The 13,285-nt window shown below is 47.7% G+C and overlaps 1 protein-coding gene across 4 annotated transcripts in view; it reads right to left on the reverse strand.

Moving 5' to 3' along the window:
• The window catches only part of ARHGEF16 (Rho guanine nucleotide exchange factor 16), a 71,503-nt gene that overhangs the window by 4,272 nt on the left and 53,946 nt on the right, over positions 1–13,285 (reverse strand). For all 4 annotated transcript variants that reach the window (XM_069079597.1, XM_069079599.1, XM_069079598.1 and 1 more), the window contains 4 exons: positions 12,016–12,090; positions 10,551–10,643; positions 3,831–3,982; positions 2,307–2,495 (listed from right to left, as the gene is read on the reverse strand). In XM_069079597.1, coding sequence (XP_068935698.1) covers positions 2,307–2,495; positions 3,831–3,982; positions 10,551–10,643; positions 12,016–12,090 — 509 coding nt within the window. The remainder of the gene's footprint in view (positions 1–2,306; positions 2,496–3,830; positions 3,983–10,550; positions 10,644–12,015; positions 12,091–13,285) is intronic.

Here is a 13,285-nt window from a genome sequence, read left to right on the forward strand (position 1 = left end):
CTGCCTCTGACACCTCTCTGTGTCATGTCTCTGGGCCTCAGTTTCCTTATCAGTAAAATGAGGGGGTTGTACTGGTAGGTCTCAAAGGTGTCTTCCAGTTCTAAATCCCATGCTGTAACTTTTGGGTTTCAAAGCCTCAATAGCCTCACATTTCTATGTGTCCAACATAGTCAAATTTTTAGCTACTCAGGGTCCAAGTTGAAAGAGACCCCAGAGTCCGTTCAGCCCAACCCAGACCGAACCAAGAGTCCTCTCTCCAACACGCCCAATGAGCGGCCACATCTCCTAGTACCTCTTTGCAAAATGTGACCCCCTCTGGTTGTGGTCAAGTGGGAACAGGTAAGGAGCCGACTGACCAGACTGGCTTGGGACCCTTCTGGGGGTCTGAGACAAATGGAGGAATTTCAGGAGTAAGCCAGCCCAAATGGTGAGGGAGAGAGGGCAGTAGTGTAAATGTATGTGTTTGGGTGTGTATGTATGTGTGCCTGTCTGTCCCTTTCCTCCCATTTCCAGTGATCATATCATGAGAGAAGGGACTATGTGAAATAGGGTATCTAGTAGAGAGCAAAAACAAGCTGACAGCAGTGTCACCCCAGAGAAGAGAGGTTCTGTGTGGGATCTAAGACACAACACAACAAAACCAAGCATGAAAAAGACAACCACCCAAAGAAGGAAGCAGCCTCAAGGAATGCTACCCCTTGTACTGGTGGAGAATGCTGGCTGTGGACTCGTGAAAAGACTTCCAGCAGCTAAGACTGGTGGACTTACCCTCTGGTCACACATGTTCTCTACGCATGTGACTCAGAACCACTTTAACAACCCAGAAGTACCGACTGTATTCACTCTACCATCTTAGTAAATGCCCTTTCTAAAAACTAATTAAGTCTGTAATAGGAAGTACACTGGAGGGGCTCATGAACTACGGTATGAAAAGCCCAGCCTCTCAAGAGTTTCCTCTAAAATCTTGAAAGTAGCAGCAGCTCTTCTGAAGACTCAGACCTGTGCATCTGAGTGGACATTGAGGAAGTGGCCTCAGGGGGAATCCTAGAGTGGTCCAAACTACATTACAATGTAATTGGGAAATACCGAATAAAATAAATAAACAGCACGGAGATAATGGGAATTTGTGGTTTCCTAAGTCAATAGGCAGCCCACAGGCATCCTTATGGGCTGTTTAGTGTCCCCCGCTTTCTCTTTGGATTTGATACCTCTGTTCCACAAGATCTCAACAGTGGCACAACATGTCTGCCTTAGCTTTATGATCTGAAATTCTGATTCTCATTTTTTGGTCTCTCAAAAGATTTATTTCCGTTTTTGAAATGGTATTGTCATAGAATTCTGATAACAGAAACAAAGGCTAGGTTAAATTATGAAATTAGAAATATATCAACTACAAAGTGCTGAAAAAAATTGGTAAAAGGCCCCACAAACTGAAAACAAATCAAAATGTGGGGACTTACAATAATTATGAATTTAAGAACAAGAGGAAAATAGATTATGTTTTAGCAGGAATCTGAGATGGTGAGGCGATGCTAGAAAAGTCCTGCACCTGTGATGCTTAGAAGTTTCAACAGAAAATGCATCCTGGAGACCTTTCTGCCAAATACAACACCTCAGCCACGGAATCCAAAGATCTGAATGAGAGTTTAGTAAAGAAAGACATGATGGTCCCCCCACCTCCCCCTCCCCACTTCCCTTGACAACCAAAGACAAATACAGTCAGATCTTTGTCTATTAACTGCACCCTTTGCTATCCCAGATGCTTGTCCAAGCTGGTGCCCATGGGTACAGGCTGTAAGCAGCTGCCTTTTAAATACACCCGGTTCCAACTAATGACACATCTCTAGATGATGTCAAGGGCTCATTAAATCATGAAACAGCATCACCACAAACCTAACGGGTCCAACATCTGACTCATCAAATCTTTCCCCCAAATGGGGGCATTTCTCTATTGTTGTCAAACCTTAGTCCCCTTGCCATTTATGCATAGTCCTGCATTATGCAGGAGCCCTGGCTTTGGACTCAGAAGTCAGACTGTCCTGTCCTGGGTAAAACACTGCTCTGGATCTCAGCTCCTTGTCTATAAAATAAGAAGGCTGAGCTGAATGACTCTTCTAATTCTAAATCCATGACCCTATCGATGATTTAAAGGTCACGGTATATAAGCACCCATGACATCCATCAGCGCAGCCCAAAGGTTCCGTGGCTACCCCTCTCCAGCCCCAACGCCGTGCCTGCCCTCTCCCGTTCCCACCCTCAAGTGCTCCCAGAAGGGGGGCCCAAGCTTGTGACTGCTGTCTACTCACAAAGAGTCTGATGACAACAGGATCTGCTCCTGCTTCCCTTCGCTGTTCTTCAGCATGGTCACCTGGAAGGGGTAAGGGATGGACGAGCTGCGGTTGCTCCCTCCTGGCAACGAGATTTCATCAGGCTCAACCTTCTTGACTTGAATGTGGTCCATCTTGGCATAATCCGTCACCACGTAGTGCTCCTCGCTGCCAAAGGGCAAAGCGGTTTGGTGAGACCTCAGCATCTCCTTCCCCATGGCAGCTCCCACCTTGAGTCTTATCCCTGAATGAAGTGTACTCAAGTGGCCTGGGTCACTTACCTAGAGACCCCACATCTAGCACCCTGCCGGGAGGGAGGGAGGTGGGAAAGAGGAAGAGAGAAGGGGAGGAAGAAGTAAGGTGAGAAGGAAGGAAGGAGGGAAGAAAAGAAGGGAGGGAGGGAGGGAGGAAGGAAGGAAGGGAGAAAGGGAGAGAAAGAGGTAGGGAGGAAGGAAGGAAGGAGGGAAGTAAAGAAGGAAGGGAGGGAGGGAGGAAGGAAGGAAAGGAGGGAGAAAGGGAGAGAAAGAGGGAGAGAGGAAGGAAGGAAGGGAGGAAGGAAGGGAGGGAGGAAGGGAAAATGGAAGGGAAAGAGGGAGGGAAGAAGGAAGGGAGGGAGTGAGGGAGGAAGAGAAGGGAGTTCCTCCTGGAGCCTGCACATGGTCTGCTAGTTGGACGCCCTTCATTCCCCTCCCAGCCCTCTTTTTTGGGACTTTCACTTCCCCTGCTTTCCAGCCCCCTGTGTGCTGTCTTCCATGTTAGAATGTAAGCTCCCTGAGGCAGGGCCTGTCACTGTCTGGCTTCTATTTGTGTCCCCAGGCTCAGGGCAGTGCCTGGCATACAGTAAGTGCTTAATACATCCTTGTTTCCTTCCTTTCTCCCTACTCTCCCTAGTGTAGGGGCAAACGTGTTGGACTCAGAGGCAGAAGAACTGGATCTGAATCTGACTGTAACACTGCCTAGCTGTGTGAACCTGGGAAAACGACTTGGTCTCTGCCTCAGTTTACTCATCTGTGAAATGGGAATCATTATAGCACCTGCCCCTCAGGGCTGCTGAGAGATACCTGTAAAATACTCAGCACAGTGCCTGGCACATGGCAGGCCACTATGTAAACGCTAGCTACTATTACTTTCATTGCTGTCCTGGGGAGGCAGAGGCCAGTGGAATTCTTGGGTCTGGGAGTTCTGAGCCCGGTGAGCTATAGCCAGCTGGGTGGAATCCCCGAGAACCCCTCCCTGTTGGCCTGCTCCTGCCTCACTGGGGTGGGCTCCCAGGAGATGGGCCCTGGAGTGGGAGCCCGACCAAAGGGACAGACTCGAAGATGAGACTTCTGATCCAGACTGGGATGCATTCTGCAACCAGAAAACTTGGTTTGTCATTAACTCTGAGTCAAACCGGCTCTGAGCTGGGTCAGCCAGGACCTCCCTCCCAAGCTGTCCCATCCCCCCCTGGCCCTCCTGCAGCCCCCAGAGGTCACAGGGCAGGGCAGGGGGGTAGACGGGCACCTCTTCTTCTTGGTGACCATCAGGGCGTCATTAAACAGGAAGAGGTAGCAAGTTGGCCGGCTGGAGATTTTCCGGAAGAGGCTGGGTTCTTCCACCAAGGAGAGCTCCCCTCTTTTCAGCAGCCACCTGGAGGCGGAGATCAGAGGAAAGGCCTAGGGAGAAGCAGAGCCAGACATTACCACCCAAGAGACCCTGGGCAAGGGATACCTGCTCTACAGGCTGTTTCAATGAGTGAGGGGCTGGGGGAAAAGCAAAGGACTGAAAACCAATTCCGATCTTATACTTACTGGCTCAGGGACCTTGGGTAAGTCAATGAAACTCAGAGCCCGCATTTTTTCCCTTTTTAAATTCTCTCTCCCCTCCCTCCCCCTTCTTTCTTCTCTCAATCACTTTTTTAACGCCAGTCATATCCCAATGACTCATTCCTGTACTTCAACACAACTCTCCCATGCGACAAACAAGCACAGATGAACAAACAAATCAACCAGTGATCACATTAGAAAACATATGCCCCATTCTGCACCTGTAGTCTACCACCTCCCCGCTAAGAGGCAGGAGCCATGGTTCACCGTCACTTCACTAAAGTCTTGACATGGGCTTCCATTTTCTTATCTCTGAAATGAGGGGGCTGGACCAGGAGATCCCAACTACGGCTAACTATGAGTCAAGGGACCTTTTCATCTTGGATGGAGGGGAAATCAGTCACTCAAAACCCCAAACAGAAGGGGAACTATGAATAGGCAGAGAATAAGGAATGCAGTGGGAAGACGGATGGATCTGGAGACAGAAAGGATCTGGGTTCAGTCCCAGATCTCCTATACCTTGGGCAAGTCAACTAATTTTGCTTGCCCTCAGTTTCCTCATCTGTGAAATGTGGAATGTGGACCAAGGATGCCCAAGATTCCCAAACTGATAATCCTACCCCCTGAGCCTTCTCTTCTCCCCTGAGCTGGGGGTGATGCCTCTCCCTGCCCTGCGCACAAACTGCCAGATTAGACTTTCACCCTCAGCTCCAACTACAGATATCCAGGACCCTTCTCTCCTCCTAGAGTGGGAGCTCCCCGACATCTCAGTCTTCCTTGTCTCCTCCAAGTATTTTTTACATAAAATCATAAAATGTTAAAGCTTCAAGAGCCCTCAGAAATCACCTAAGCCTTAGTAACAGATAAGGGAAATGAAACCCCAAGTTAAGGGACTGACCCAAGGTCACACAACTAGTAAGTGGCAGAGACATGATTTGAACCGAGGGTTAGATCTGAAGCCCAGTGCTTGGTCCACTAACCTAAGAGGTGTCCGGTAAATATCAGCTAAACAAACAAATGTGATGAATCTCTCTTTGGAATGAGTTCAGGGAAGGTGATAGAGCCATATTCAAGCTCCTGGGGGACTTCATGGAGGGGATGGGCCTAAAGGTGGCCCCCCAAAGGCTGGCAGGACTGGGGCAGGTGAGGGGCAGTGAGAACATTCCTGGTACAGGAAACAGCATCGGCAGACAGACAGCGGAGGGAGGGAGGCTGTTGGTTTCAGGGGACAGTGAAGATTCTAGCTGGTTAAAGGGTCCTAGGGGGTGGGGGAGAAGTAGGAAACAGGCCTTGGAAACCAGGTAGAGGAACATGAATTTGATTCTTGAGAAGGCCAACTGAGGGCTTGTGAGCAGAGGAAATCACAAGCTGAAAGGGGTCAGTCTGGGGGTGCCGTACACAAGAGTGTGAGTGTTGGGGGTGGCTACAGCTGGTGGGGTGGGGGGCATTACAGTGATCCAGGCAGACAGGTGTCAACAGGGATTTATGGTGTCTGCGGAGCTGGGGAAACAAAGGAGAAAATACAGCTCCTACCCTATGCACTGCCCCTCCCCATCCCCACCCCAATCACATTTTAATGGGGAGACAGCAGGCAAGCATCTAAGCACATATAAGACACAGACAGCTTAAATGGAAAGTAATGGGGTACAGGGTCGGGGGACGAACTAGGACAGGCCTCCTGGATTAGGGAGTGAGGTCTGGGCCAGAGGGGCTGGGGACAGTCTTACCTCAGCCTGGGTGGGTATCAGAAAGGATGCGGAGGAAACATTCATTCATTCATCTCTCAAAACCATGGTTAAGGGGCAGGGATCAGAGGAGGGTCAGGTCCAGAAGGGCCTTGCCCCAGGTGACACAGGGAATAAGGGCGCAGTCAGGGTTGGTCTCCCTCCCCCCTTTAATTTTACTATCTTAACTTCATCTTAATATAATTGGTTTCCTTTTGTAATTTATACATTTAAAAAGTTCAGTGCTAGGTCCACTAAATATTGTGATGTCCAATAAATATTTGTTAAATAAACATCGTCAGACACTCTTTGGAATGAGTTCAGGGAAAAGAGACAGAGCCTTTGGAAGGAGTGCTCCCCAAGCCCACCCTGGGTGAGAGGATTCATGGAAGGGATGGACCTGAAGGTGGCCCCTGAAGGCTGACAGGCCTGGGCTGGGTGAGGCGTCTCTGGCTTACCAGACTGCCAGAGGGGTCCATGATACAAAAAATGTTCAGAACCCCTGAACCCACATTTTAAAGGTGAAGAAAGTCAGACTTCAGAATCTGATTTCAAAATGAGAAAGGAGACATTCCCAAACTCAAGATGTCATGAGGACAACAGGACTTAGAGCTGAAGAATACCTCAGAGCCCCCTTAAGCCACCCTGCCCCCAAGGGCACCCGGATAATAAGGAACAGAAAGAGCTGGTGTTCTGGGCACAATGCCAACGCCAGGCTCCTTTGGAGTGTAAATAGCCAGGAATACGGAAGTACCAAAACCAGGATCCAAATCCATCCTAAGTGAAATAATTTGCTTAAATTAACAGAGTGCAAATGTTGTATACTGTTTTTAGGGGGAAACCCCCCGAAATATAGTGTTTTCTAACTACTTGACACCATAAACCCTGATTCTGAATTGAGGACCCATAGCTAAGCCCTCTGACCTCTGCAGTCCCGCCTCCCACCTGCCCCTCCTCTTCTCCATGGATACCTTTGCCATGGAGATCAAGATGCTGGCAAGTCAGCCCTGACCTAATCAGGGGAGCAGCAGGGGCCTGCCTGGTCTGCCAAGAGCTAAGCCCCGGGACCAGGCGACCTGAGGACTCTACCCAGAAACAAAGAACCTGGACTGGAGGGGGCTTTAGGGATCAGTAAATCACAGACTGTCCAGAGGGCTGGGTCCAAAGGGCTCATCTAATCCAATCCACGCCTAAAAACCATCCCAGTACTGATTCTGTATAGATCTTGTATGTTTATGGACATCCATGTCCTCGGCTCCTCTCCCCAAACGGAGTGCAGAAGCTCCCTGAGGTCAGGGACAGATGAAGTCTGGTTTTTGTATTCCTAGAATTTAGCAAAGAGTAGGTGATGAATACATCTTTTTTAACTGATTGCTAGAAGATTCCAGCGAGAGAGGGGACTACATTCTGGGCACTTTAGGGAAGAAGAATTAGGAAGATATTGCTCATCTCAAGCCTTCGTTTGCCTCCTTGTAACTTGTAACCATAGCAGGCACTTAATAAATGGTGGCTGATCTGAGCTGACTGCTCCCTATGGGAGGACACCAGATGTGCCTGGCCCCAGAGGGCAAAAGGACAAACAAAGGGCAGAGAAGGTTGTAAAGGGGCCTGGGGTCTGGGAAAACTGAGCACTGAGATCACCGCCTGGTTCTGAGGACAATGGATCTGCCTTCCCCTGGATTCTTGGGGCCAAGGCTGGACCACCATTTGTTAGGCCTTCTGTGCCATTTTCTACTCGTGAGGTGGACTCTGTACATTCCTTAACTCTGAAATTCTGTAATTCTACTCCATGCACAGAGGAAGAAAATGAGCCCCATAGAAGGGAGCAGCTTGTCTAACGCCACAGGGGAAGGGGGTACTGAACGCAGGGCATCCACACTCTGGGGTCCAGGGATCTGCCTACTACACTGTGCTCCCCTACCTCTCTCCCCCTTCTCTCTTCACTCTTCTTCCTTCTCTCTCTCCCTCCCTCTCTCTTTTCTCTCTCCTCTTTCTCTCTCCTCCTCCTCTTCCCCCCTCTCTCTTCACTCTTCTTCCTTCTCTCTTCCTCCTCTTCTCTCTCCCTCTCTTTTCTCTCTCCTCTTTCTCTTGTCTCTCTCTCCTCCTCCTCTTCTCCCTTCTCTCTTCACTGTTCTTCCTTCGCTCCTCTCTCCCTCCCTCTCTCTCGGTCCCTCCCCCCATCTTCCCCACGACCTCTAAGATGGACAGCCCCTCCTCTTAGGTTCTGCTTTCCCTGTTAGACTCTTTCTCACATCACACCTCGAGGATTTCTCTGTACCTTCCACCCACTGCTTCTGGCTCTGCCCTGCAGGGCAGCTAAGTCCTTCTACCACATACCTGACCATTGACATATTTGAAGAGTGCTCTCCATATCCCCCACTCACCTCCCACAGCTCTCCATCTCCCATCTCACTTCCTTTAACTATTCTTCACATGGTGTGATGGGGAGGACCCCCCCCCCCCATCCTGGTTGCTCGCTACCTTATAAATCAATGCCCTTCCTAAAAATGTGAAGCTCAGAATTGAATGCCATCCTCCAAATGTGATCTGAGCAGGGCAGAGGGTATTGGGACTCCCATCCTGAAACTTCTTACCTTTCATTTTTTTCTCTTTTTTTTGCTTTTTGAAGGGGCAACTGGGACTAAGTGACTTGCCCAAGGTCACACAGCTAGTAAGTGTTAAGTGTCTGAGTCCAGATTTGAACTCAGGTCCTCCTGACTCCAGGGCTGGTGCTCTATTCACTGTGCCACCTAGCCACCCCACCATCTTACCTTTCTTGACTGCCATAACACACTGCTGACTCATAGTATTTTTGTAGTCCACTTAGGCCCCCAGATCGTTTTCATATGCACTGCTAATGAAGCCAAGCCACCCCAAGTGACAGACTTTCTATTTATCTCTATTAGACACCATCCCCATATCCTAGCCTGTTTAGATTCTTTCTTGGAGGGAGCAGGGATGGGAGTCCTGTTATCTGAAGCATGAGCTATCTCTCCATGCAAATGCCACAAGCAGACCATCTGTGCCTTCATCCAAATTGCTGAAAAAAATGTTAAATGACACCAAGTTGAGCAAAGATCCATGCAGCACTCCATGAGACCTCCTTTCCAGCCGAATTCAACTGTCAAGTCAACGAGCATTTATTAAACACCTCTAAGGTACCAGGCTGGGCAAAAGACAAAAAAACAAGCAAAAGATCCCTGTGCTCAAGGAGCCCACAATCTACTGGGGGAGAGAAGGTACAGAGAGCCATGCACTGAGCCAGAGAGAACACATGGGAAATAAGCCACTTGCATGGATGGGATCAGGAATTTGTCAGTCACTAATTCCCTGACTCCCGTTATTCAACCAGTCCTGGATCCACAGAACTGAACTCTAATGTCCCTCCATCTTTCCTACAAGAATCACACGAGAAACTTGATCAAGTAATTTGCTAAAATCTTGGTAAACTCTTTATCTCTAACACTGCCTGATGGATCAGTTAGTAACCCTGTCAAAAATGGAAATAAGGTTAGTCTGGCTTGGTCCGCTCTTGCCGAAGCCCTGGGATCACTGCTTCCTTTTCCAAATGTTCACTGACCACCCCTCTAATGATGAGTTCTCAAGTTCTGTCAGGGATGGAAGTCAAGGTCATTGGGCCCACACTCTGCACATATGCCCCTCTTAGGCCTACCATACCTTCTCCAGGATCTTCCAAGGATCACAGGTGGGATGAAGTAAGTAGAATTAGGAGAACGATTTATACAATTTATAACAATTAATAATAACTACATTGCACAGCCAAAATGACTTAGAAACATTCAAGATGTGATCATTCCTGTGTACAACCATGATTCCAGAGGGCTGATGGTGAAGAAATGCTCCCCACCTCCTCTCACAGAGCGGATGGAGTACAGAAGAAGAGACACCCACATTTTGGGACACAGCCAATGTGGGAATGTGCTTTCCTTGACTATGCTATGCCTCTTGGTTATGAGGGCTTTCTTTCCCTTTTTATTTAAGGAAAAGAAAGCCCTTTATTTCACATTTATTTATTTAATGGTCTTCAGGCAAAGATTCTAGAGTCCTTATTTAATGGGACTGGGGTACGAGGGAAAGAACATTAGTGCTTACAAATTGAAAAGTAAAACTGAAATTGTTCAGTAATTCTACACACCAGTTCTTTCAGTTTCCAAGGATGACGGTAACGAGAACAAAAAGAGGATTTCCAAAATAATGCTTTAAAGTTTACAAATAATAAGTAGCATTTATATATCATTTTAAGGTTTGCAAAACACCTTCTAAATATTCTCTCATTTAAGCCTCACAATAACCCTGCAAAGTAAGTGCTATTATTATCATCTCCATTTTACAAATCAGGAAACTGTGGCAGACAGAGGCAGGATTTGAACTCAAGTTTTTTTTTAAACACAATCTGGGTGAAGTGACTTGCCCAGGGCCACACAGCTTGTAAGTGTCTGAGGCTGGATTTGAACTCAAGTCTTCCTGATTCCAGGTCCAATGCTTTAACCACTGTACCATATTGCTGCCCCGATGAGATAGCTGCTAAAGGTATCAGTATCCCAATCTAATAGAAGAGGAAACTGAAGTTCATAGAGGAGAAGTGACTTGGGGCCACAATCACACAATTAATCAACGTGCAAGGTGGGGTTCTGAGCCAAACTAGCTCAGCCCCACCTGGCCCAGACCTTTACCTTGATTTTGCTGAAGTCCAGCTGGGTCTGCAGGTTGTACATCTGTTCTGTCCTCTCCATCTTGTGAGCCCCCTCATTACACTGCTTCACCAGCTGTAAATAAAACATGGGCACAGGAGGCAGGTCAAGGCCAGGCTAAAGACATCATAGGCCAACATTACCCAGGAGCCCCCAACCCAATGGAACCTAGGTGGGATGAAACCCAAGCCCGGACCATGGTTCTGGATGGATATATCTCATGAAAATGAAAGGGGCTGGCATTGTAGATGAAGAAGGTACACATGTGAAAAAAAATACAGAAACCAGAGGGACAAAGAATGGCGCAAAATATATGAGTAAAAGTCAAGAGGCAGGAGTTTGGGAAATATCCCAGATGCCAAGTCTCAAAAGGCACAACATGGCGGTGATTAGGGTAGCAGAGGGGACACTTCCATTATTCAGGTAGCTGCTGGAAAGCCCAAAGTTCCTATCTTCTTTTCTCTGGTTCCCTCTCTCCCTCTGAGAGCAGCTAATCACTTCTTGACTTGCCTCAGTCATTATCTATTTCATCTTTCAAAGGGAGGAAGAACCAGCAAAGGAAATCCTATTCTGGATCTGTTAAAGGTATTAGTATCCCAGTTTTATAGAAGAGGGATAGGGAAGGGACTGGCTGCAGGGCCTGCAGTGATGGAAACCTGGAGGAGGGGCATGGTGACCGATTCCCCCCCCCCCTTGAGTCTACGATGGAGAAGGGGTGGAAAGGAGGACTTAGTCTGACACCTTCCCTAGATCTGGGGAAAACAGATTTCAAAGGAACTGGAGGAAAGGCAGGGAGGATACCACTGAGTAAACTGCTTTAGGGTAAGTCAGCCCAGGAGGTGTAATGGGAATGTAAATTTTTAAGATCTTCCCTGCCCCTAGGCTAAAGTGCACCTGGAGCCTGGGGTGGGAGGCTTGTTTTTCAGTAGATACTTCTTGATTGGCCAGTGAGTCAATTCTGAGCCAGGAGAAGGCTATATAAGCCCTGATGTGTAGCTTTGTTTTTGGGGCTCACTTTGAGAAGTGTTCTGTGATTTGATATGGATTCTGGGAAGCCGTTGTCCTGAGCCCCCCCGGCTTTGAAAAACCCAGATGTTGAAACCCAGATGTTGATTGGGTATGGATGTAATGGTTGGACAGTTTGGAAATCTGTCTACTTGATCTGTTTCTGTCTTGATAATTCTGTCTGTATACTTTGAAGTTCGGCGTGCTGACCTTTTTACCCTGAACTAGGTAAACGATACATATTTGACTGATTAAAGTAAGCTTGTTAACCCATTTTGAGTTGCTTTCCTTTAACAAAGCAGATCCAAGAACCTGTGTTGGCAGACACCCTGGGGTGCTTGCTGCTACAGGAGGGATGAGAGATGCCCCAGCATAGAATTCTGAAAACCCAAAGGGAAATAATTCCAAGGAGGAGAAAAAACAGGGAGGGACCACACCTCACCTTGCTGATGGCCTTCAGAGCTCGGTTGGCAACTTTACACCGGTCTGGGTGGCCCTGGGTCTTCAGACAGAGAGTCTGGAGCAGATACAAGAGCAAAGAATGAGGAGCTGGGAGAGGGGAGTCATTCTTTTCACTCTTTAGGCCAAGTTCTCGCTCTGGAAATTTGAGGTCCTAAACCACATGCAACCAGTCCACACACAGGGAGACACACTCCAATCAATTAACAAGCACTTCACTACCAAGCCTGAAAAAGGCCCAGGAGTATGCTGGTGAATGTTTAATAATCGGCTCTCCAAATACAGGATCTAGACAAATGTATAATAACCAGCTCTCCAAACACAGGGCCCATGGTTTACTGTATTATGAACTTTTTCTCCATCACTTTCTTAAGTCTAAACAATCAACAAAACAATACAGATCATGTCCTAATATGTAGGCTTGCTCATTTCCATGGTATAAATTCTCCCCCTGAAAATTTAACAGGCAACTCTTTGAGCTGGTTCTCAGCACCCCACTGCTGGTAACTCCACAGATGAAAACCCCTCTTAATCCAGACATTCTAGCACCTCTATATACAAGGTCTTCTCTATTAGAAGGTAAGCGCCCTGAGGGCAGGGATCATCTTGGTTGCTTGTATTTGTATCCCCTGGGTTTAGTCCGCTGCCTGGCACATGGTTGTTGTCAAAGAGGCATCAGGGAGGTGATGGCATGACTTGCAGTTGACTTGGATTTAAGGGAGAGGCAGGACTGTGCGAGGTCACCAGCCTCACTTTCTCCTCCAGAGCCATCTGTGTCCAGTGACCTGATATTCTCAGGATGACTGGAGATGACCCAGGATGCAATGGGGGTCCCTTGTAGGTGAAGGCCTTTTCACATACTCACTTTGAGTGAGGCAATGCCCATTTAGTGACTAGGCCTCTTTAAGAAGTGAGTCCAGGGATGGCCCCTTTCATTAGAAAAAAAGAAAAAAAATCAAGCTGGGAGGGGAAGACCTTCAGGGTTGTTGCTGCAAAGAGAAAAAGTTACTCAAAGTCTGGAGGGTTCAAAATACAGCAATTAAGTGGAGCTTGGGCAGGGACCTATTGTGGTCCAATCTATGAGCTTCGGCGTGAGCTGGGTTGAAGGAAGGAGGGAGGGAGGGAGGGAGGGAGGGAGGGAAGGAAAGAAAAAAGAAAAGAAAGAAAAAGAGAAAGAAAGAGAAAGAAAGGAAGGAAGAAAGAAAGAAAGAAAGAAAGAAAGAAAGAAAGAAAGAAAGAAAGAAAGAAAGAAA

Source organism: Petaurus breviceps, unplaced genomic scaffold (assembly GCF_028583685.1).
Source record: "Petaurus breviceps papuanus isolate PSGF00001 unplaced genomic scaffold, PetGlider_PUasm1.0 91041, whole genome shotgun sequence".
In the NCBI taxonomy this organism is placed as follows: domain Eukaryota; kingdom Metazoa; phylum Chordata; class Mammalia; order Diprotodontia; family Petauridae; genus Petaurus; species Petaurus breviceps.